The 24,615-nt window shown below is 40.9% G+C and overlaps 4 protein-coding genes across 7 annotated transcripts in view; 3 read left to right on the top strand and 1 right to left on the bottom strand.

Moving 5' to 3' along the window:
* cpamd8 (C3 and PZP like alpha-2-macroglobulin domain containing 8) overlaps positions 1-1,182 on the top strand; it is a 43,998-nt gene extending 42,816 nt beyond the window's left edge. The window contains exon 44 of the mRNA XM_072389629.1: positions 106-1,182. Within this exon, the coding sequence (XP_072245730.1) occupies position 106 (1 nt within the window). The 3' untranslated portion in view covers positions 107-1,182. The remainder of the gene's footprint in view (positions 1-105) is intronic.
* A 1,367-nt stretch (positions 1,183-2,549) lies between these two features.
* Positions 2,550-4,765, top strand: cimap1d (CIMAP1 family member D). Its single transcript, XM_072388794.1, has 5 exons — positions 2,550-2,593; positions 2,708-2,799; positions 3,316-3,426; positions 3,846-3,959; positions 4,186-4,765. Exons 1-5 carry the CDS (start codon positions 2,550-2,552, stop codon positions 4,671-4,673), a joined length of 849 nt encoding a protein of 282 aa, XP_072244895.1. The 3' UTR covers positions 4,674-4,765.
* Positions 4,766-4,811: 46 nt separating this feature from the next.
* cks2 (CDC28 protein kinase regulatory subunit 2) lies at positions 4,812-7,260 on the bottom strand. The gene is made up of 3 exons (XM_072388697.1): positions 7,085-7,260; positions 6,576-6,703; positions 4,812-5,279 (listed from the first exon to the last, which is right to left on the bottom strand). The coding sequence occupies exons 1-3, from the start codon at positions 7,141-7,143 to the stop codon at positions 5,236-5,238; spliced, it is 231 nt and encodes a 76-aa protein (XP_072244798.1). The 5' UTR covers positions 7,144-7,260; the 3' UTR covers positions 4,812-5,235.
* A 1,380-nt stretch (positions 7,261-8,640) lies between these two features.
* Positions 8,641-24,550, top strand: shc2 (SHC (Src homology 2 domain containing) transforming protein 2). 4 transcript variants are annotated; one of them, XM_072389626.1, is made up of 15 exons: positions 8,641-8,945; positions 9,351-9,391; positions 9,482-11,970; positions 15,105-15,175; positions 17,340-17,400; positions 17,668-17,787; positions 18,303-18,356; positions 18,517-18,568; positions 18,694-18,820; positions 19,255-19,435; positions 20,398-20,491; positions 21,429-21,608; positions 21,704-22,050; positions 22,203-22,354; positions 22,882-24,550. In XM_072389626.1, exons 3-14 carry the CDS (start codon positions 11,203-11,205, stop codon positions 22,329-22,331), a joined length of 2,184 nt encoding a protein of 727 aa, XP_072245727.1. In that variant the 5' UTR covers positions 8,641-8,945; positions 9,351-9,391; positions 9,482-11,202; the 3' UTR covers positions 22,332-22,354; positions 22,882-24,550. The 4 variants fall into 4 exon arrangements, with proteins under 4 accessions (XP_072245727.1, XP_072245729.1, XP_072245728.1 ...); XM_072389628.1 differs by having other exon boundaries at positions 8,646-8,945; positions 11,710-11,970; XM_072389627.1 differs by lacking the exon at positions 9,351-9,391 and having other exon boundaries at positions 8,647-8,945; positions 11,710-11,970.
* The last annotated feature ends 65 nt before the right edge of the window (positions 24,551-24,615 follow it).

Raw genomic sequence — 24,615 nt, 5'->3', positions numbered from 1 at the left:
TCTGGTCCGATCGGTCTGTAGCGGTGTGATTTGTACAGACGTGAAATTTGATCCCTGGTGACAATCTTACAAAGAGGATGTGTCCTGTTTTCTTGTCATCCACAGAATCGCTCACTGAGTGAAGCCATACCCACATCCAAATTGTATCATATTTGTGAATATGCTTGTGAATGGAAAAGGAAGAGAGACTTGCACAGATTTTGCGCAGATTTTTCTTGGGTCTGAAGACTGAGTGTGCGAGTTTTTGTTATCAGGTGATAGGAGTCGGAGCGGATGCCTTTGTCACGTATGTCTGTGTGTGCGACTGAATGTGAATGTGTATGATTATTGTTAAGCTAGAATCCTACAGAGTTTTGTTCTCCTGTAGACACCTAGTCCTCAATACGCACCATAGCATCTTTGTTATTCACTGTGCTGCCTTTATAATCACTAGAAGAAATAATCAAGTATTTATGTTTGTAATTACACCTGATTTTAAGCAAAATATTTTGTTATATTTTCTATCTGTGGTATTTATTTGTAGCTAGAGGTCATATATTTTTTTTTTTTATGTTTAAGTCATTGCTCACCCACACAGCCTACTTTTTTTTTTCCCTTTGTGGTTCTTTGTGTGTTATCCAAGGCATTTTTTTTCTTTTATAGCAAGCTTTAACCCAATAACTGACAAGTTTGATGAAATTCCTGTGCTGGTATCCTGCTGGAAACAAATTAAAAAAAAAAAAAAAAGACATATGCTAACCATATGCTTTACAGAAACATAAGCTGAAATGATTTTCATTTTTAAGATTTTTGGAATTTTTTTTTGCATTCGTTAGACAGCACAGTAGAGACGGGAAACATACGTTGGGAGAGGAGAATGGACATGCAGCGAAGGTTTCTTGCCATGTCAAACCACAGGAGAGAGGTGCTTTTCGAGCTCCGTTGCACCCGGACTCCTCAGCTGTCTCTGACCACAAACACCATCTGCTCTCGCCACTCACCTACCTTGAGATTTGATTGTACAGTTTATAAGCTATTTTGTTTTTTGTTCAATTTTGATTCGTGAGGCAATCAAGTTTCAGAAAAAATAGTGACGTTTCATATTCCTGTAAATGTTCCAAATTTGATTGAACGCAACCCTGATTCCTATCAAACATTGTGATTTTTAAAACACGGATGACAATAAAATTTACATACAATTTAGTGGTTTGCTTTGGGTTTTTTTCTTTTCATCAATCTTTGACGCAGACGAAAACGGTCAGAGTCGAAGTTTTGTTTTTTGCCGTCACACAAACTTTTCCACCTCAGCCATTGGAGTGAGGAAATACCTCAAACCTACCTATTTTTCAAACTGCCATCTATGCAGATGTAGCACAGCGTGTGTTTCTTTTCCACCAAATGAAAAAGAGCAGTCGTCTTTGAACGCTGTGTTGCTCCATTTCCCTTGAAAGGCTAGTTAAGTCTGCAGATAATTTCCTGTCAGCAGTGACCTGTATTTTAACCCTGCTGCTTCAGAGGGCCCTCTGCTTTGATAACTTACTCTCTGACCCCTGACATGCTTCTGTGTGTTAGTTTGTGCTCAACCGTACACATCTCCAAGTCTGGATGTGCACCATATGTGTTTGTGTTACTGCTGACAACAGATTCAGGTTACCAAAGCAACGGTGGCCAGACAGAGAGTTAGAGCCTGTTAAAGTTTAATGTTCGGTTACTGCACATGTCACTTGTCGACCCCCTCGATTATCGTGGCCTCCAGCGACGTGCAGCTCAGGCCTGCGGAGGACTCGTGCAAATTGCACAACTCACTGGGATTAGAGGAGATCAAAGAGGGCTAAGTTGCAGCTGCCGCTAAGTAGTCTGGCTGAAACTTAAAAATGATAAATCCCATATGTATGTTTTTGATTTATGCCTAAATCAATGATGCATGCAAAAGGTAGGCCGTTAACCCACAGACTGTGTATGCAATGGAAAAACCCCCCCAAAAAAACTCCTGTTCCTGTTGTGACAATACACCACCAGCCTCTGCAGGGGATCTGGCTGCTGCAGGCCACCAACAGCAGTCTCTGTGGCAACTACATGCATGGCTGAAGAGTGATATTGCGTGTCCACACTGCAATGAGCAGAAAGAGTGAAAAGAGAAAGGAGGGAGAGGGGGATCTTGGTTTCATGGTTGGCAGGGGGGAGCTAGCATTACATGAGAGTGAATCGGAGTGATGACATTGTTTCTAAGAACCAGCTGAGTGCACCAATACATCCACCTCTGTGGAGGATGGGCCATTCACCTGTCCGAGCAGCCACAGATGGATCATTTGGACAAAGAGGCAACCGGGCAGAGGGACAAAACCTCATCCAGATCAGAGTCTGCTCTGGTATTGACAGTTTAAAATGTATTATAGGTATCAAGTATCCTGATCGTTTGAGAGGAAATTGGGGATTGATTCTGGATCATTCAGGGCTTTGGGTTTTCTCTGTCTGAGGAACTGTTGAATTGCTGTGAAATCTGAAGAAATACATCCATGGTGTTCATGGAATAAGGGACCGACACTCGTCTGATGACGGATTATCCAAGTATGCAGCCTGCTTCACCTCTGGCTGAGAAGAGGATTTATCTTTGGTAAGGTACAAAAACAGCTTTTGAGGACTTCTTTTTTCATGAGTTGATATTTCTATTGTCAAACATCTTGTAATGTGCTGCATGAATATGTCTGTAGTACTGCTGCGGTTGCAGGATTCATTCAGGAATCATTCCAGAAGTATCCATCACGTCTACAAAGAGTCAGATGGAGAAAAAATATCCAGATATTGCAGGGAAAGAAAAAGGTGAGATCAACTGAACACCGAGTCTTACAAAAAGCAGCTTTTATTGATCATCCACGAACATAGAACTTTTACAGAGCGTAAAGACAAACATCAACTTTCAATCTTCCAGTTAGTCACCTTAGGTCATACGGTTTTTCACAAGGCTGACTTGAGCAGAGTAGAGGTGGGCAGACTTGCCAGGACTTGCTCCAGTCTTTGAAATATTGCACCCACTTGCTGTATTTGTGTACATTCCGCTGAACACTTGTACGTTGATGTGATGCTTTGTGCCTCGGTTCTATTCTTTATGTTGTGTGCTGTTTGGAAGATGTTTGTTGCACATAAGCCAAGAGGCAGATACTGGCTTGAAGATGAGAGCTCTGGACTCATTGTATCATAATCACAAGTCACCTCTAAAACTGTTTTTCTGTGTGAGCATATATCTGACATTTGTGCTCTGTAAATGGATTTTATTGCATATAAAGTGTGAAAGATTGTGGATGAGCACATCAGTCATACATTTCCATTTGTTTTTAGGGCCCGGACCTGGGCGCTATGGACTTCCACCTACCATTGGATTCATTGGACATGACTATACAAAGCCATCCAGCCCTGCCTACTCTTTCCACGGCAGGATGAGTAATAATAGTGGGCGACTCTCTTATACCTGAGATCAGCATGAGCTACACTTGAATACTTTTTACTTTTATTATTACTGTTCATGTCTATACATTGTATCTGTATTGTACGTCTTGGTCAGGATTTTGATTGCAAAGACATAACTCAGTTAATTATGAAGCATTCAAAATCACAACATTTTTATATGCTCTTATCCACACAGTTTCTCTGATTTTCAGAATGATTTAATCAGTCATAAAATTTCACCAGCCAACCCACCTGCCTGTGTGGTGCAGTATCACACAGTAACCACTAGGGGGAGACATAGTTTAACAATTGTGTACTTTTTTGATCAAACTGAATTTAGTGCCTTTCTCCTTGCACTATTAAAGCACTGATGGAGAAAATACCACACTAAATCATCACAAATGTTCATTTTCTTATTGCAGTGTATTCTGTTGATTCCAGTCCAGGGCCTCGGTATCACGTCGATGCAAAAATCACTCGTTTTGGAAGGGATGGCATACCTGCATTCTCAATGTTGGGTAGAATGAAACCACAAAGTAAGTTTTTCCCTTGAATTTCATTTGAAATCATATGTTGCTACAATTTTCAATAATTATAGCTTAAACCAAAAACTCTGTTCTAGTTAAAAGATGAACTCTTACAGTACAAAGCAGAAAAATAACCGCTTTGGATATTTCTAGAAGTCCAGCGTCAGCTGTTGCAGCTAATCCCTGCTAACTGCACTCTATCATATGGTTTGTGTGATACCTTTGTGTTGACTAGAAGAGTTACTCCACACACCTGGACCTGGAACATACAGCCCTGAGAAGGCACCACCATGCAATCTGCAGCGCAGACCACCATCTTACACAATGGGTGCTCGCACACAATACCGCAGTGTGGACCCAGTTCCAGCTCCTAACAAGTACTGTCTGCCTCCACTCATGGGTTCTCAAGTCCCAAACAAGCCAGCCAGCGCAAGTTACACCATGTCAGGAAGTTTCAGCACAGGGGGACCATCTGTGGATTTAGCGAAGACGCCAGGGCCCTGCGGCTACAACAGTACAGACCCAAATGTGTATCTGCCCCGAAGGCCAGCATTTTCCATGTTAGGACGTCGCAGCTTATCCAGGAATAACATCAAGAAACCAGATCCAGGGACTTACAATCCAGAGAAGGTCACAGTTCACAAAGTCCGGGCACCAGCCTACTCCATGGGCATCAGACACACAGAATTTGTCACCCCACTAATTGTCGGTGTGTCTGACTGAAAAATCAATCAGAAAATACCAGCAACAGAATTCTGTAAGGCCATGATACAAACAAACGAGGAGCAAACATAGATGATTTGAACATTTTATTTTGTTCTTTGAGTAGCAAAGAACTTGTTGACTCAATCACAACTCGTTGGCAAAATTTATATCCTCTAATAACAGTATATGTACATAACACAAACATAAGTTTTAAGAACAGGAAATATTTGAACAGAAAGCTTTCAGGGTTGAACCAAAATAAAACCCTATGCTAGTAGGAAGTAAATCCATCTCGACAAAACGACATGCAAAGACATCAAAAGATGTGTTGAAAGTCTATAGACAGGCAACGTTTCGCCTTCACATCGTTTCTAAAGGTCATCCCAGTGGAATCAAGTAGTTTGTGGCTCATTGCCTCTAAACTAGATGGGATTTGAAAGAAAAAACTCCCACAATACAACTACAAGTTTTCAAAACAATACATAAGAACATATGTAGAGATATATATGTGGAAGAGAAGTATGCTCTTATGCAAATACATACGAGCAAAGGCAACACGCATTTTACATATCGTTCCCATTCATTCCTTCGGTAGAGGTCTTCTGAAAAGCAGTATATGTGGCTCTGGGGAGTAAAGCAACAAAAAGGGATCCGTCAGCATCAAGTAGAAAATCACACGTCTGCACACCAGTGTGTTCTGTCTGCACACAACTGTAATCACGGTCTAATGATACACACAAGAAACTGTTGAAGAATATTCAGATAAATTTGATTACTGTCCTAATACTACTCCAAACCTCAAAAAGTTGGGACTCTTGTGTAAAATGTCAATAAAAACAGAATGCAATGATTAGCTAATCTTATGAACCAGTAGTTATTAACAATAGCACACACAAAACATATTGAAGGTTGAAAGTGAGACTTTTTACTATTTCATGAAAAATAGTGCTCGCTTTTCATCTTATACCTTTAAGAATTAGTGGCGCCTTTCCAGATGTACAGTTTCTAATAACAAGCCGGACGGTTCTTCTCCTCTTTAGTCCAGAGGACACAGCATGATGACTTTGAATTTCAAGGTTTCATTTGTGAATAAAATGTTGGTTCATGAGATTTTCAAACCACTGCATTCTGTTCTTATTTACATTTTTACAGTGTCCCGACTCTTTTTGTATTTGGGTTGTAGAGTCATTGAAAGCTGGTGATATCAGCGTCGCTCTGCTCCGAAAGATTTTCTTTCCTAATATGACACATTATAAAACTAAAGACAGTTCCTCCAGTGATGCCGGGCAGAAGCTAAAGGAAATACTCATTTTCATGCCACAGTGTTTTTAAGTGTATAACACAATTGCTGCATTGTCTTGCACACAGTTTACAGCCAGTGCAGGTCATGGTAAACTAATATTCTTTAACTTGCATCTGAAACCAAAGACTATTAAAAAAAACAACAACACACACCCCAGTCACAGCCTGTCCACCCTGCTGCTATGCAGCAAGATGTACAGAGGCTGTAAGACTACTGAATTCATCATCAACATTCCACCATGAAAAAAAAGTTGTATTTCTATGCCTCGAGCTTGATCTTTTATGATTTCATAAGTAACTTTTGTTTCATTGTGAGTAGTTTAAGGGGAACACATTTGTTATATACTTATACAACCTATCTGCACAATGCAAGTAATAACACATAACTGATAACACATATTCCGAATCATGTAATCACAGATGTGCTTTACCTGAGCTTCATTTGTTTCTACAAAGAGGATGGACTTTGTTCCATCTCTTTTACAGACACGTTAAAGCAGCCATAAACTGAACGAATTAATCCAGCAACCAGACCTTTGGTTGTTTATAGGCTTCAGTGGAAATTTCGCGGTCTTTAAAAACAGTTTGAGCCTGTCCTACGGGTCCTTGCTTACTGACCTGGTTTGTGGATCATATAGTGAATCCAGCCCTGGCTCTGTTGCACTCCCAGTCCTCTCCACTCTTCCTCTGTCATCAGATGGGAGGAAGGCACCAGTTTAGACAGCTGCTTCGGAAGCACAACATGTCTGTGGGAAGGTAAACATATGACATATAAACATATAACATATAATTATTTAAAAGATCACTGCTTTCAAATGACACCGAAGTTTATGTCACTCTTGATGCTAGCGAAACTGTTACGGGTGGCTAGCAGTGAACAGGGAGTTGATTTGTTTTAGTATTATCATGAATCTACGTTAATGTAATGCTAACAGCAAATGTTTATCACTGTCTTTTACTGTAGTGAGGCTTCTATTATTGATATAATCATTAGTATGAAATTATCAGCCCACAGTAATACCGAACCAAGTAGAAAACAAATCGTCTCTATCATAGTTTGGTGTTAGCTAACTTCTCAACACAGAACAACGGACTTCAGGAAACGTTAGAAATGGCAATGTTAGTACCTGTATTCAAACTCTTCATCGTTGTACTTATCAGAATAGAAAATCTGCTTTTTTGACATCTTGTCCCAGATAATATCCAGAAAACTGTGCTCCGGTAAATGGGTTTGCAAGCGATATTTACGAGCTGCACCAACCTGCTGTCATCTGCCGCTGTTTTATTTTGAGGGTAATTCAAACCCCAACGGTTACCCGCTTTCCGCTGATTGGTCAGGTCAGCAGCACGTGGACACAACACGATCGTCTTTATATGTGAAGATGAGGCACTCGTCTGTTTAAAAACGCAACCATTACGAAGTTGCAAAAAGTGGACACATTTCCTAGTGATCTCTTTTACGAAAAAAGCTTCTTTTTTTTTGTTTCACGAATTCTAAGTATGTGGTAGATGTTTGAACCGGGGATATTTGCATTTTCGAATATTCTGGTCCATCGCCATGAGTTTTGTCTTTTGAAAATAGAGACAAAGGGAGAGTTCTTCTGTCTTATTTTATCTCTGTCGCATTGATTGGAACTGGAAGGAGTTAACGTACAAAAAGTATCTGAGCTGGCTATTTGGCCACCAGCTGTACATATTCGTCAGTATAAGTCTGACCCTAATACCAGCTATTCAAGTCTGTAGTTTGGCAAAGTTTTGGAATTAATTGTCCATGAATTTTCATGAAACATGAATTTTGGAAATGACATATGCAGCATCCTTTTGTCGAACATTATTTGATGAGCCCACTGCGATATAGAGGGCTAAATGCTACTGTGACTTTTCCTATAAAAACATAATTACAGATATCAAGTGAAAATTGACCCACAGTCCTTCTGTGAAACAGCATTTCTACAAACATACTTCTCATGTTTTACAGCAAGATATTGTCAAGAACATTTAATAGAAATTCAAATTAGATAAAAAAAAAATCCTACTAACAATTTGATTTAGCCTCAGCACTGGACTTAAATATATTTAGTTGTCTTACACAGAAATATGGATCAGTCTCTTGCTTTAAATGCATTTCCTTCTTTTCACAATTAGTCACTTTTAACAGCAAACCTTTTTTTTTTACCTTTTAACATTACAAAAGGGTCTAAAGTTGTCTTTGCTGCAGGTACCATATGTTGTTCTAAGTCATAATCACCGTTGTCAGGGTAATGTGTGCTAATAAGTGGTGGAGTATTCACAGCATGATTTGTTCCATTTGTAATTTGCAAAGTCAGGAGCTAAATCTGTTAACTCTTTACACACAGTGTGGAGTAATTGTGTGGAATGACATTGCATAGGCTTCAGTGTGATCATTTTAAGTAATCTTTCGGTATCATATGCAGGTTGACATGTATTACACTGCAATGACTGCATGGACTTTGAGTGTTTAAAATGATTAACGGATTCAGTTGCAACAGATAGAATAAAGAAATCTATTACACTTTGTTTGTGGTGTTAGTGCAGTCGTTTGTTATGAAAACGTGGGACAGAACATACTGAGAAAGGCCAGCTATTGCTTCATCTGTCAACATGCATCGATTGCATCTGGTTTATCAGTAACTTTTCATTCTCTGTTGCGAACAAGCAAGAGGAGATTGACTTTCTAGAGGAAAGTGAAGAGGTTTTGTAGCATTTTGCTTGTGTGTGCTCTTTTTGTCTGTTTGTGTGTATGCCCTTTTCCTGGTCTCCTGACCACTGAAATTAAGTTGTTCTCTCATTCAAGAATCACTACAGCTCCTCTCCGCTTTGATAGCTGAAGCACACACAGACACATGCACGCACACACGCACACACGCACACACACACACACACTGCATTGCGTTTTCCCTGATAGAAGTCAGTGGAAGTTCACTGGGCTGAATCCTGCTTTCATTCTCTAAAGACCTTGATTTATAGGTAAGATTCTCAGTTCCAATGCATTGTGAATAACTTCTACCCTGCAAATATGTCATTATAATTTGTTAGGCTTTGTCCATCCGTATTGTTTGGAATTAATGTGGCTATGGTTTGTTTACTGAAATGTTCTAATCCTGTTTACAGGACTGCATAGTTTTGAAAAGCCTTGTTAGAAATACACAATTCGTTGTGTTTTAGAGGAACTAAATGAGCATACAGATATCTGTGATTAATGATTTGATTGTCTTATTCTTTTCATTTTCTTCCAGTATTAGTGTGTAAGTCTGATAAGAGATTAACAGATACCCATGAGCCTTCTGAAGAAGAAGGAGATTCATTTATTGAATAAAAATATATCAATGCATTATATGCAACATACTTTTCTGTGTGCTTTCCACTGGACAGACACAACGGAAAATAACTCTGGCTGCTGCTGTCTCTCAAAGGTCACTTCTTTTTTAGATTTTTTAGTCATATTAATGTCTTTAAAACCTTTTTGCTGCAAATCTGACAATTTTTTCCTTTTGGGTTATTAGGCTCTTCTTGTCCATTTGGTTTAGAACCAAGGTCTGCCCACCAAAATCCGTGACATTAATCTTAGTTGCTCAGGGAAATACTGTTTTCAAATTTTGGGAATTCAAGGACCTCCATAGAAAATCGGTGGCTCTGATTCTCTGCTCAAGGGTCATTCAACTGTGGCAGAGGAAGGCGGCCCGACAAGATCATAAAAAGCTACCAACAGCAAACAGGGGGACATTATGCTGAATGCTGGAAAAAATACATTTCCGTTTGTTTAATCCAGCTGTTGTTTTGCAAGTAAATAGACAATTTGATTGTGCAAAATTGCTCTGGAACATTTAAATAATCCTAATCAAGCAATGATGTAACATTTGTGGGTTAGTACATTAACCTTCTTTGCTTAACAGGTTATCGGGTTATCACACATACTTCGTTTATTTGCATATACCCTGAGCATTTGTCCTCTGTTTACCTATTTTTCTCTCTTACTGTTTGACCAAAAACAAAAGTTAAAGAAAAGTTCTGCAGTGCGAATCACTGCACGAGAACCTTTGTGTTTCAGATAAAGAATTCTGATTCCCTTATGTTGCCTTCACAAGATGAAACAATACAACTGAGATGAGCGGGAAAGGCACAAGGGAGTGTACGAGGAGCGAGGAGCTAAATGGATCGTGCTGAGATTGCTGATTGCTCTCTTGGGAGGTGGATGGGAGGGTCTGTGGCGAAAGAATTCTGGCAGATGGGATGGGGTGGATGCTGTCAGACATGCAGTCCCTTATGAGCGTAGCTGCATTGTCTCCTTTGTCGCTTTTCTGTATGTAGCCAGGACAAATGGGATTACACCCCCGCTCACATCGACATGTACACAATTCATTTTAAGTAATTGGATGGATCTCCTTCCGATTTTTGATCAGTTCTTGAGTTGTTATTTTAATATGGCTGCAGGTTATTCCTGTACTATAGTGTGGAAATTAGAGTACACATTCATGCAATTTTCTTGTAAAATCTTTTGGATTTTTGATTGAATTGATTGATTAAATTGATTGCAAGGAACAGATAACAATTTCCACTCGCACTTCTTCAATTTAGAGCTTGAAGGCATTATCATGCAATTCCAAATGCAATATTTACCATCTTTAAAGCAACGTAATATTGACAAAATTCTAAATGACATTGCTCTCTTTTAGTTCACACAACAACAGCATCGTTTCACCCTGAGACGTAATACCACTCTTAATGTTCCCCAAAGATTTTCTGCACCGGCACAGATTGTTAATTTGATGAATTTCCTGTACATGGAGAAACAGGTGATCGGTAGAATATGTCTGTGTCTGGGAGGACGGTGGATGAGGCAGATGTGTTTTAGTTAATACAATCTGAGAGCAACTGGGCAGGGCAGGGCTAACAGGCCAATGACATCATACGCAGGGAGGGAGAGACAGACTGGGAGCACACAAGCGATCTTGCCTCAGGCAGTGAAAGGGAGCGGGCCAGCTCAGATGAGGAGGAGAGCGGCATGAGAGCGGGACAGTGCGTGTGCCAGAGCGGGAGAGAACCAGCCAGCTTTACGCTGATTTGACAAGGATATAGGACTTGGCCTGGAAGATTTGCTCTTTTGGTTTTTCCATCTTCCTCTTCCATCACACCTTTCCCCCTCCCCTTCCCCTCTCCCCTTTCCCCGCCATCCGCTGGCAGTTATCCCCCCTGTCAGCTCCTGCTTCAGGCGGCTCCTCCGGGCATGCTCCTTAAGCCAAAGTATGGCCGCTTTCGCAATGAGTCTGTGACCTCCTCCGACGACCTGATGCAGAGCCTAGCCATGAGTGGCAAAGTTGTGGCCACACCAGTGGTCCCCTCTTCCACCCCGAACCTTCCTCTCCCTCCTTTGCCTCCTCTGGATCCCAGCACCAGGTCCTCCTCCTCCGCTAGGGCTACAGCCCTGGCAGACTCCCCCTGTCTGGATGGGGAACAGGATGCCACCACAACTTTTTGCATGCTCATCCCTAGGATGCCCCAGTGGAAGTTTTCCAACTCCCTGCTCAGCCGGAGCCCATCCAACTCTAGCTCCAGCTCCAGCTCCAGCTCTAGCAAGGACTCGGGCAAGGCAGCAGCAGCTCCTTCCCAGGCCTCTGTGTCCTCATCGTCTTCATCACTCAGGGCCAGTGGTGCGACCAGTGGCCCAGTGGCCAGCCTTGCAGCCGTGCTTAACTCCTGTGACCCTGTGTGTGTCACCCCCTGTTCTTTACAGGCCATACGAGGGCAGCGAGCAGTAGCAGCAACAAATTCCGCCAGTCCAGGAGTGCAGGGATTTGGGGCCGCAGAGGCTATGGTGAGCCCTGGTGGTCCCAGCAGCTCCAGATCAGGAATGAACCGCAGAACAAGGGTGGAAGGCATGTGGCTGGGGGCAGAGGACTTTAACCAGAAGGGCAGCTTCATCCACAAACCCTCTCAAGGCTGGCTGCACTCTGACAGGAAGATTGCAGGACAAGGGGCCTCTTATATTGTCAGGGTAAGTCAGTAGGCAGCTTTTTTAAATGCATACATATTAGAGAAAGTTAAACATCAATGAATTGAATTTTTTGTCAAGCATTAACAGTTTTCCTCTCACAGGAACTCTATAAAAGGTGGTCTATCAGGGTGGGAAACAAAAGAACATGTAACTAGCATGCGGTGTGTTATGCAGCTCACGGGGCGAGGACGAGGGGAATACATAATTTAATCCATATAGATGGATTGGTGTGGCTGATTGGGAGACTGCATCAGGACTGCACACAGGCGTCAGGGTGGAGAAAGATAAACCATGATTTATGTGTATAGTCTGCAGAAGGTGTTGTTGTTCAGCTGCACCGTTTAGCAAAGGTGGCGTTCATCTCACTGTACTTAAAACAATCACCAACTCTATTCATAGAGAATGTAACACATGCCTGTGGGAGTGGTGCTCTTTGTGTGCTTTTGAGATTGTTTACTTTCATGTTTGCAGTGAATACATATGATTTCATCCACAAATTGGATTTACAGTCTTGGCAAAGTGAGTGACAGTGTTTACTGTTATTAGTATGCTTAAATGCAGGTTTTAAATACTTCTCTAACCCCTTGTGTTTTTATCAAAAATGTAATTATGGTGCTTAAAGAATAATGGATGATTGAAGCGAAGTAGATAAATCAGTGTTCCAAAGAAACGTCTTTTTCAGAATGTGTGAGTGATTTCTTGTTTACAAGGGGTTACCGTCCAAAGCAGTCTGCTTGACGTCAGTGTCAATCTCCCCTGAGCAATCCCCCATGACTGTTCACCTCTGCCACTCTGCTCTCTCCTCTTCCTTCTCAAACTAATGACACGGTTCCTGAATAGGCCAGTCTGCGGCCGAAGCATGCTTTCTAATAGCATTATACGGGCACCATTCATTCCTTTATTCAATTACATCTAATCACAGTCATTTGCATCATGTGATGTGGGAAAGGAGGTTGGATCGGTGTGGGAGAGGTCCAAATGATGAGTACGTATGAGGTGTGATCATCATGCAGGGCTTTCCAAGATTGATAACAACTGCGCCTTGTATCTCCGATTGATATCTCCGTTAATGGTCAGATGAACCTTCAAGTACATAATTGTTACCATCAGAAAGTGTGCTGCGATAATGACCCGCGAGAGCTAATGTTTGAAATGTGCAGTATTTCATGGCTTCTGAAGCAGAGCTATATGTGCAATTCAGTGGTACATCTATGCAGGGAGGAGCACTTACTGCATGTATTGGTGTCAGAGGGACTGCTGCACTGTGCCATCCTTAAGTAGCTTAGTGAGCGTCGCTCTTTCTTTATTTCTACTGGCTCTCAATCACTTACACAGTCAATAAGTCACACAAATCCTGCCCTCATTAAGGAGAGACATAATGTGAATCTTAGAAATGGTTTTACATATCCTCTCTGTCCACACAGCCATGTCATGTGCTGTGTCTTCCCTGCATCTGCCATGTCTGATAGCCAGAGAACTGCAGCAACCATTAAACAAGCAGCGTGGCTGCCAAAGCAGCTGCTGTAAATACAGCTAGATTAAAGCTAGACTGCTATCATTTCATATGGTTTCCTTACAGTCTCTGATTCTAAAAAAACAAAACAAAACAAAACAACTATTTATCTATTTTATAATCTGATTACCTTTAACCACTGATACGGGTTATGTAAAGATTCCACAAATTGTGTTGGGGTATGCTTTCAAATCTGCTATGAACAGTGTGCAAAAGTCTAAAATCTTTGACAATCTTTGTTGTCTAGAATGAGGAAAATTTTCTCCTGCATAACCACTCACTGCATAAATTGCAAACAAGGCAGGGTATGCGCTGACTGAACTGAAAACGGGATCCGTTTGTGTCTTTCATCTGGTCACGGAACATTATACAACATACAAGGTGGTTCTTGTTCCGCCACTGCCCTGAGGATAAAATTACAGCATATTAGATAACGAATTGTGACCCTTTTTTAGCGACAAACAATGAAACAGCAACGATTGAGCTCAAAGAGGGCATCTGCAACAAAACAGAGTTTGAGAAGGGGATGCCGGTGTTATTACATTTCTGAGGAATGTTTCTCAGAAAGCCAGTGTCACTAATCGTAGGAATAGTAAGCTGGAGCTCCGGTCAAAAGGACAACAGTGCAGATTGGCTAATAGAGGAGGGGATTTGTTGCATCAGCAGATGCTTGTGTGACAATGGAAGCATTGGCAGAGAAAAGGAAGAGGGGGGAGCACAATTTCCCTGATGGAAGACTTCCCTTAAGTCCAAATCTTATTAGAAATCTCATTAAGCTCTAAGGCTCAAAGGTTGCTCTTTCTGTCTCTCATTCCCTGCTGCGTGTGGTTGTTTGTGGTACAGTTATAATATGACAATATAGCATATCAATATGACATGGATTCAGCCTTACTGTGGTGAATTTAGGACCCAAATGCATTGGATTTAAGAAGAGTTGATCAAACTCTTCTTAATGACAGCTAGTCATGTGCTTGAATACATTCTATTTCCTCTTCATTTGGTTTATTTAGCAGGTACAAGCTAGATGTATGTACTGCCAACTGTGTCATGGATAATAGGTTTACTTATATTAATTGGATGGATAAATCTATGGATACAGATTTATGAATCTAAAATGGCAATGAAACAGAAATATTGTATGTTTTACTCACTGCGAAAGCTTTCCTTCAAGGAAATGTTCTCACTAGTAATAATTGTATAAACAAGCACACTCACACCCCTGGCATCCCCCAGAGGGCTAAGAAGCTGCTGTTTGTCCACGATTTGAAGCTCTTAGCGCTGCTAATCTAGTCAAGGTGCCATTAGCACCCTGACCTGTGAGCCAGGAGGAAGCCACAAAGCTAGAAGCACATTTTAATGGTCTTTCTTAGGATTCGATTAAGATTATTGTTGGAAATAGTCACATTTGCAGATAAATTATTAAATGTTTTACGTTCCAGAAATGTCACTTCCGAATGCATGCCCATGAGTTTCAGTTTCAGAACGTAAAAACTAGTAACTGCAGAACTTCAGAGTCATTAATCAAATATCTGCCCTTAGCTATTTTTGCTGTATTTGATTTAACGTGTACATGTGCGTGGGTATGTGTGTGTGTGTGTGTGTGTGTGTTTTCTCACTGTAGTACATGGGTTGCATTGAAGTACTGAAGTCGATGCGATCCCTGGACTTCAACACACGGACTCAGGTGACAAGGTAACCATCTTTACTGATAGTGGTGTGTCAGGAGAATTTGATCCAAGATGTACAGCACTGATAGAGACGTCAGTCACTATAATACCGAATTTCTTCCAGCAGTGTATTAGAACCGAAGCAGAAATGTTTATTTTGTATTTATGTTTCATATAGTATGTTCACTTGGTGTAATAAAATCAAATGAGCAGCATTTGCTACTTCTAAACTAACATCAAATTCTACAACTACACAATTGATAATAGAGTGACAGTAGCTTTGGTGTAAACCTGCTAACATTTTGGAACTTTTTTATCATATGGGCCAAAAACAAATTTCAAATATTCACTGATAGTTGTGCAATTGAAAGCATAAGAGGCTTCAATCAAAACTCAAGTCACAAGGCTTGGCATAAAGGCCGACCCACTTCGCGTGTGCCTCAGTTAAGAGACAAACACAGCTTCTGTATTCGTGTTGCCTGGCGAGACAGGTCAGACAGTGCATGTGTTTATATGTGAAACTGTGCCAGAGGCTCTTTGTATGTCTGTTTCCTTGTGTTTTCATGCCCTTCATGTGATGTTGTTGTTATAAAAGCACATTCTATGCAATCCTCAACCTCACGGGAGAAACTCGCCTCTGTCTCTCCCCCCTCTGTCTCTCTTCTCCCTCTCACTCTCCTATCTCTCCTCCACAATCGATCTGCAGTAATCTGAGCCTCACTGTGCATCCAAGACTTAAGTGCAGGGTGGAGGGAGGCGGCAGAGATGGAGTGATAGAGATAGGGGATCTATTATTGATGATGTTCGCTAATGAGTGTGGAAAGCTGCAGTGGCCCCCGTGAACGCGCCCTGCTGGATAATGTCTTTGGCTGTAACTTCTTCAGGAGGAGCGAGATGAGGAGGGAGGGATGTTCAAAACAAAACAGCAAAACAAAAGCAAAGGGAGGATCCATAAAATACAAAGAGCTGGCTGCTCTCAAGGCATCAGTTTGATGATGATTGTTGCACCGATGATGAATGTGTTGCGGTTGTTGTTGGGGTTTTTCTGTTTGTTTTTTTGTGCTCTGGGAGAGACATCACATTCAAGCTAGCTCTGGTTCAACTTTAGCTCATGTGAGGCATTTTATCCAAATCCCATGTTTCTAATTGCTTCCTTTATCTACCTAGCTAATTTGACAAGATATTAATTGTATCTGAATTTGCGCTGGATGTGATTCAAAAGCAGCAATAAAAAGTAAAAAATTCTCAGCTAGAGCTGGCCTCAGTTTGCACACAACATAAATGCGTCCTGGAAGGCCACAACAAACCATTAAGCGGTTGATAGAATTTCAAAAATGTATTCCGGCTCCTGGAACAACACTGGTGATAATGAGGCCTGGCATTTCATTGCAGGGTAGACTGCAGGCAAAAAAACAACAACAGCCCATCCTTCTCCTCCTCCCGCTCTCATCAGCATGAGTCATCTGAACATTGTGGTGTTTTTCAAAAATCCCTGAGAAGACCTTTACTCGAGATGGGACGCTGCTTTTTAAATATTTACGAGCCACTTGATAGGGGCAGCTGGGCCCTTGATTGCTGTCCCCACTGTCCCTGGTAGAGAGATTACGAGCTACATCCTTAAATCCGCATCATGCCTCACTCCCACTCCCACTGTTGGACACTCACAAGGAGACGTGCACTTTAAGTACCCATTAGGCAGCCATTCCCAGGAGTTTTAGCAGCTTTGTTGCAGAGTTGTCATCTAAAGACTGATGCCTTAAAAAAATCTATTTTGCTTCACATTCTGCTGCTTCAATTTCCCTAGTTTCCCCACAAATTGGGTTTTCTTTGTCACATCAGCGGTAAAGAAAAACTGGATTAGTACAAAGTAAACACAACAGACACAAACCATTTCTTGACCTTTGAACTGTTATGGATCTTTGACCTGTGGCATTGGATGGAGTGAGGGAACGAAACACTTCTGTCCATGTTGAAGCGCAGGTTATTCCAATAATGCAATGCAGACGTTTTTCATAGCCCTGAGTACTTCAACACAGTTTTATTCGTATTGTTGTCACTCAGTTATCTAAATGCATATGTGCAGACAACAATGAACCTGCATGATTCTCCATATCATGAATAGTTTGCTCGGTGGACCAGTGTGGGCCTCCTTGGACTAATATGCAACCTTTCTGCATTTTTCTACTCAGGGAAGCCATCAACAGACTTTGTGAAGCTGTGCCAGGAGGGAAGGGGGCTTGGAGGAAGAAGGTTAATAATTGCTTTATAATCCTACCTTGTACGTTTTGTTTTACTTGTGGCAAGGAATCTGTCATATTCCACATGAACTAAAGAGGTTTTGGCTCTAAAGGAGCACTGGATAAACCTAAAACACCATCACAAAACACATCCATCTATTGCTCTATGCTGTTTTCTTTTAGAAGATAAATGATAAACATGCGTGACATTTTTATTTTTTCAATCATTTACAGTTGAAATTATGTGATTGTGGTTTTCACTGTATTCTTTTTCATTCAGGCCTTGAACAAAGCTCTGCAGTCGGTCATGGGGAAGAGTAACCTGCGATTTGCAGGGATGAGCATCACAGTCAATATTTCTGTAGATGGCCTTGGTCTGCTCATCCCGACCACACGACAGGTTAGATGATGCTTAATTACCATAAACCGCTCAAAGTTCCAACTGGATTTCATAGGCTTTTAAGAACTGTTACTGATCATTGCTGGTGTAAATAAGATTCATCCCTCACTACAGTAGATTAAGATCTTAAGAGAAATTACTGTGAAATAGAGAAATAGTGAAATAGAGAAATAGAATTAGAGAAATAGTGTCGATTACTATTTTTGCATTCTCTGAATTCTTAAAGTTCTAGTTCTTCATTTGTCTTTTAATTGTTAAACATCATGGTGAGTACATTAACTGGGAAGTTACCAATGAAATTTAAATGGACAAAATATTGAATACCGCCCTTCTTGAAATATCAAGTAATAACCTTTAATAGTTGAACGTGTAATTTTCAGAAAACGACTTTTTTTTTATTTTATTTGCTTAAAGGATCACGTAAAGGGAGCACTTAGCCTTTAGTTTCTCATTTTCCTGTCTGTTGACAATAATTGCTGGAATAGAAACATCTTTTAGTCAATTTTCTCTTTCAGGTGATAGCACACCATCCCATGCAGTCCATCTCATTTGCCTCTGGGGGAGACACAGTGAGTGCAGCCCTTAACATTGCTGTCTGGACATTTTTTTTACATAATCTATCTGACTCATTTGTGTTTCTCATCATATTATTAAAAAACTATATGAATTAGAAATAATGTGTTTAATTCAAGTCTGATGTGATGGGATTTTCTATCCTGTACATTGCAGGACACACCTGATTATGTTGCATATGTTGCCAAAGACCCAGTGAATCAGAGAGGTATGTCCATCTGCCTTACTGCCCATTTTGAAATATATTTAAGCTGCTTTAAAGCTCCCTCTCACATATTGCTCATAAGGAAACAATTTGTCTTGTGTGATGCAATGCTTTTTGGCTTCCTTCAGCATGTCATATCCTGGAGTGCTCAGACGGTTTAGCCCAAAGTGTCATCAGTACCATTGGCCAGGCCTTCGAGCTGCAGTTCAAACAGTATCTACACAGCCCTCCTAAAACAATGGCGTCTATGGAGAGGTAACAGCAAGTTCAGTCAAAGCGATGACTTATTGGAAAGGATGAAAAAATGAGTCGCATCTCTGAAGTGGTAGGAGACTAATGGCAGATAAATTCTCATGATTTTATGAGATGCATGTAGGTACTGCCAACTGCATACAAATTCTAAAAATAGAACTGCACATAGTGAAATGAATATGAATACAGTTCACATGTAATGTTCAACGAACAGCTTGTTGAAACAGATGAAAAAAAGTAAGAGAGACTGTTTTTTTTATCAGACAAAATCGTTTTGAGAACCCAGAGTTCCTTTCCTAATGGTTACTCATACTATTAGTGTCATACACAAAAATCTGAATCATTTAAGCTTTTACTGTCTTTATTTAGGCATTTGGCTGTAGTGCCAGACCTTAATAAAAAGGCATCCTCTTTCTTACACATGTTTTTCTCTTTAGGCCTGTCAGGACAGATGAACCAATGTGGGGGGAAGATGAGGATTTCTCTGAGCATGATTACTACAACAGTATTCCAGGGAAGGAGCCTCCTGTTGGGGGAGTTGTGGACTCCAGACTTAGGCCCAGCGGAGCCTTCCTGGGTCACATCCATACCCAACCACAGAGCAAGATGGCATCTCAGGTTAGTGCCATGGCATGGGTGAAGTCAGGTTAGGCTCTAGAGTTTGGATTATGGAATGAGAGTGTTGGTTTACTCGTACTTTCTATTTCATGCAGTCGTATACTTATATTCTACTTCATTTCATAAGGAAATCGTAATGCACATACGACACAGGAAGAAAAAAAGTAGTCACATGAGGCGCAAGCAGATCCAGTTCCCCACTGTTTCCCAAAAAATATAAAAGATTAGAGGAAAGTCGTTCCTATTTCACTGATCACAAAATCTTTGATTTGGAACTTTTAACTGCAGACAAACTACCGCCACTTCAGCAAGCTACAGCATTGTTGTGCACTGAAATACTGGCACATCAGTGTTAAAAGTCTCACTCATATAAATTATAACTCAAGTGGGATTTTCGAAGTCTGTCATAATGTTCGTATACTGATAATTATTCTACCACACCAGTATTGTCTTTCTATGTATAGCTTTTTGTCAGCATTACCATTGGAAATGTCAGCAGTGCCAAAGAGTGATACTCAACCTCAGAATCTAATGTTATCGCAGATATAACAGAAACTGCATCTGGCTATCATCTCTACCTTAATATCACAGAATGACTGTGATACTAAACTCTCTGACATCTCCCTCATAAACTGGTGACTGATGTGTTTTGCTGCTTCTTGTCTGCATTGTTTACACTGACCTGAAGCAAAGGACCATGAAAATATACTCCATAAGTGACTCCCTAATGTGCCTGTCCCATAACTGCCAAAGACAGATATGATTACATAACGGGCTTTGGTAAAAGAAACCTTTAGCCTCTCCTCTCAGCATGCTCATAATATGGTGACTTGCCATAGCTGATGTTTCAAGGAGAGTGCTTCAAAACTGCATTACACAGGCAAGGGACGAGAATTCAGCATTAATTTGCAGAGAAACTGATGTTTATTATGTGTGTTCCTGGTGTGGTCCTGTGTTCGCAGATGGGCTCACCGGCCAGGAGGGAGCAAGCATCTTACCCGCCCGGCCAGCTGTGTTATGAGCTCCACTGGGACACTGAAACCACTTGCAGCTCAGGTGAGACACCCTGTGGCAGTAAACCTCTATAACAGGTAGAACAATGAAAAAAGATCTTTGTACTTAACCTGTTACACCTTTACAGTTTATCATTTCATTATTTTCTAAATGACAGGAAGCTTCTTATAAAAGTTTAGCCTAAATTGATATCAAATGTTTTTCACACTCAGGAAATGTATGGATTTGCATTTTTAAAATGGCAATGGTTCTTAATAGAGAACAGGTTAGATTTTTTTTTTTTTTAGTGGTTTTCAGATGTTTGTGTGGATATGTCTGCGTAAAGGTTGGTTGTGTTCTCCAGTCTTGTTGTGTCTGGAAATCGCTGAACTTCGTGGCCAGACAGCGATTCCCCTCCCAACCAGCAGACAGGCCCTCACTGTCTGGATATTTCTCAGGATCACATTAAAAGAATTAGGAGTCTTGGGATCAGATAGCTTTTGAGATAAAAGAGATGCGCTCATGGTGCACAATTTCTCATCTTTGGGAAGTAAAGATTCTCTGACATCAGTTTTCGTCTTTTACACCAAATTTGTCAGAAATAACAGTTAGAGCTTGTTTTCTTTGCCATCTGAATTCCTGAATAGCGTGTATGGTTTGGTGCTGAAGATACTTATATTATCATTTTCTGTGGATTCTAATAAGCTGAAAAAGTTGACCATAGCGAAATGGTGATGAAATTTACAACATAATTAATCTGGTTCCATCATCTCATTATTTTGAGTGAGCACTTTTGGCACTAAATGCAAAAGTCCAATGATAAGTGGAAACAAAATTAGCACATATTTAGTTTACTGTGTTGTGATTTCAACCACTAGAGGGGGCAAACATTTAAATCATTAAACAGTTTTAGCTCACTAACACTGCACACATAAATACACACGCACAGATCTATCGATCCAAAAATCACAAATGTTAGAAACTCATTTGTCATCGACAGGTCTGACATCAGATGGTTACTTGTGTGCTGATGGTCAGCCATCGAGCGGCAAGGATTATGAAGAACACCAATATGTAAACACCCGGAGTTTGGAAAAGTTGGATTCACTCACACAGGGTCCAGATGGACACAGAGGGGCCAGGGTGCCTGACAGTCCTAAGAAGGACCTCTTTGACATGAGTGAGTCCTTACATTTAATATAACGGATACAATGAGGGTAAAAGCTATTGCAGAACAGCCACATTTGTATCTCTGAATAATATTTGTCTCCGCAGGGCCATTTGAGGATGCCCTGAAGCTCCATGAGGCCTGTGGTGGAGCTGCTGGGTCCAACATATCAGGTGGCTCCTGCTCACAAGCTGGAGGGGGAGGTGTACGAATCTTAGAGGACCAGTGGCCCAGCCCTCCACGACGCAGAGCCCCTGTTGCCCCAAATGAGGAGCAGCTCCGCAGGGAGACCTGGTACCACAGCCGGATGAGCCGGCGAGATGCAGAGAAACTCCTGGTCCGAGATGGAGACTTTCTTGTCCGTGAGAGTACCACCAACCCAGGACAGTATGTGCTAACAGGCATGCACTGTGGCCTACCCAAACACCTACTCCTTGTGGACCCTGAGGGAGTGGTGAGTCTGTCAAACTTTGATATGTATATATTGAATCTTTTTATGAAAAGCCAGAGAGGCAAAAATAGATTGAAATCTAACCATTTCGTTGTTTGCTTCTAGAGGTCAACATGATTACTTACACAGCCCATTTCCTGTTTTCCTCCATAAAGGTCCGGACCAAAGACATGTTATTCGAGAGCATAAGTCACCTTATATCATACCACTTGACGAACGAGCTGCCTATTGTGGCAGCTGAAAGTGAGCTCCATCTCAAACAGGTGGTCAGGAGGAAGCAATGAGTCGCCTGGCCCTGCGTGGGATGGTAAACAGCTGTATACACTGAATTGTGCGATTATTCGAATGACTCAAAAGGCAGAAGTAGCTAGTTTGCCACCTGCTAAAGAAACATCCTCTTGCAGCTTGCACTCGACAAACCAATCAGAGCAAACTTTGCTTTTCTGGAGAAGTCCCTAAAAAGACATAAGCAAACACTGACTATTTCAGACAGAATGAAACCAGAAATGCTGCTGCAAAGTATCGTGCAAGGAAACTGATGTGGGTGCGTGTGTTTTCCATGTGTGCATGCAGGCAACCTCTAGCAGAACCCAAAAATAAATGTATTAGACTGTAAATGAGCATATTATGCTCTTTAGGAAAGGTCAATGCGCACTCTAACAGAAATATCACCAGATATTGTTTGTCTTATGGGAATATTTAGAATTTTCCATATAAATTTACATTTAATATTCGCTTTTTGTCAGGCAATAGTGGACTATCTTGTGCAATAGACTTTACTATACTACTAATATATACTAATTATGTCATCTTTCTTTTTCTACAATATTCCAGAGCTGAATGCTTCTGTGGCCCCTGCAAGCAACCTAAAAACTGAATCTGGAACTTATTTTCATGGATAACTGTTCATCCGAAAGACATCTGATACAGACATACCTATTAGGAGAGTGAGGTGTCTGACATCACCTTGTACTTTCTCTGCCTGTTGGATTCCAGGGTTACTAAAATAGCCATCATCTGTCATAAACTCCTCAGCATGCAGCAATTAAGCTAACAAACCAACAAGAATCCACAGACTGGTCCGTGCCAGAGCGTCGTGATCACAAAAGTCAAAACTTAAAATGACAGCTGTTTGGAGAGGACCCAAACTCAGGAAATTTCAAATGGAGCTGATACACAGTGAAGGAGACCTGCAGAGGGCGTAAACGTGAAGTGCTTCCAGAGCTTCACACCACACAGTCGCAGATCTCTGCCAATAAAGAACCATCACCAGAGCAAAACTGTCTTTGATTTTCTGGTGCGGATATAAAAACAAGAGATGGGTCAGGTTCACTCTTCAGAAACTCATTTTTGTATAAATGCAAGAAATGACTTTAAGTCTGTGACTAAAAGAAGCAAATGAAGACATGTTGCTACACAGTATGATCACCAGTCTGCAGTGTCCAGGAAGGCACAAAGGATGCAGACTGAACACAATCCATTGCTGGATTTAGAGAAGAGCTGCACATTCTTCCATTTTTTTTTTTGTTTGTTTTGCCTTGATAATCTATGTAACAAATCACTTTTTTTTTTTTTAGAAAATCATAGTCAGACCATATCTTAATTTAGACAGTCCAGTGAGCATATGATATATTGGCTTGCTTGACAGTGACTTGTTTCATCACATTTACCAGTAATATCAGTTGTATAAGCCCATGAAACATCACCGGTCACTGTACTCTGTGGTGAACGGTGCATCCTGGGTTAAAAAACGAACCCCCCCTGCATTAACGCTCCCTGTATCCATGCGTGTTTTTCCACAATCCCACCCACTTCAGTGCCTTAATAACCACACTGACAGGCATTTGTGTCAGAGTGTATATAGTGTGCATTTATGCTCATATTGCAAAGTTTTTCTTGCCATGCCAACGAAAACATGAACAAACTTCAGGATGATTAAGCTCTTATATTTGTGAACAGTAACGTAAGCTGCTTTGGTTTTGAGTCGAGTGATGATTAACGGTCTCACAGCTGTATTGTGTGTTGTTGTCTTATGCGTATCCCTCTGAAGAATCCCCTCAAAGATTTCTTCCTATAGCAGTCAAACATTGGTAGCAACTGTTCTTTATCCTTCATTTGTCCCGGCTCAGGGTAATTCATCATCTTACTGGCTCTCCTTATCTCCAGGTCTACATCTGCTCATAATATATGTTTCTATACTGCTCACTGACTGCACTAACAAGTGGCCAAACCCCTGTCTTGCCATTGTAATACTTTTCATATTGACTAGATTATCATCCTTTTGCTTTTCTCTACTTAAATGCATATCTTTATTAAGGCCCACATCTGTTCTTAGTCTCAACCTCCTCACTGCACAGAGATAAGGTCAACTGCAAGACTTTTGATGAGCTTAAATTGTGATTTTTTTTTTTCAAGATCTCCCTTTTTGCTTTCTCAGGAATTTCTTTGATCTTTTCTTCTATGAATAAGAGGGATGGCTTTTTGTCAATAAAATGATGAAAAACAAGAGTACAACTCAAAAGGTGTTTTGTCATCTGTGAGTCCTACTGCCTCAGGTCCACAGCCATG

Source organism: Leuresthes tenuis, unplaced genomic scaffold (genome assembly GCF_036924035.1).
Source record: "Leuresthes tenuis unplaced genomic scaffold, fLeuTen1.0.hap1 SCAF_7, whole genome shotgun sequence".
Lineage (NCBI taxonomy): Eukaryota > Metazoa > Chordata > Actinopteri > Atheriniformes > Atherinopsidae > Leuresthes > Leuresthes tenuis.
This window is presented reverse-complemented; position numbering and strand designations above follow the sequence as displayed.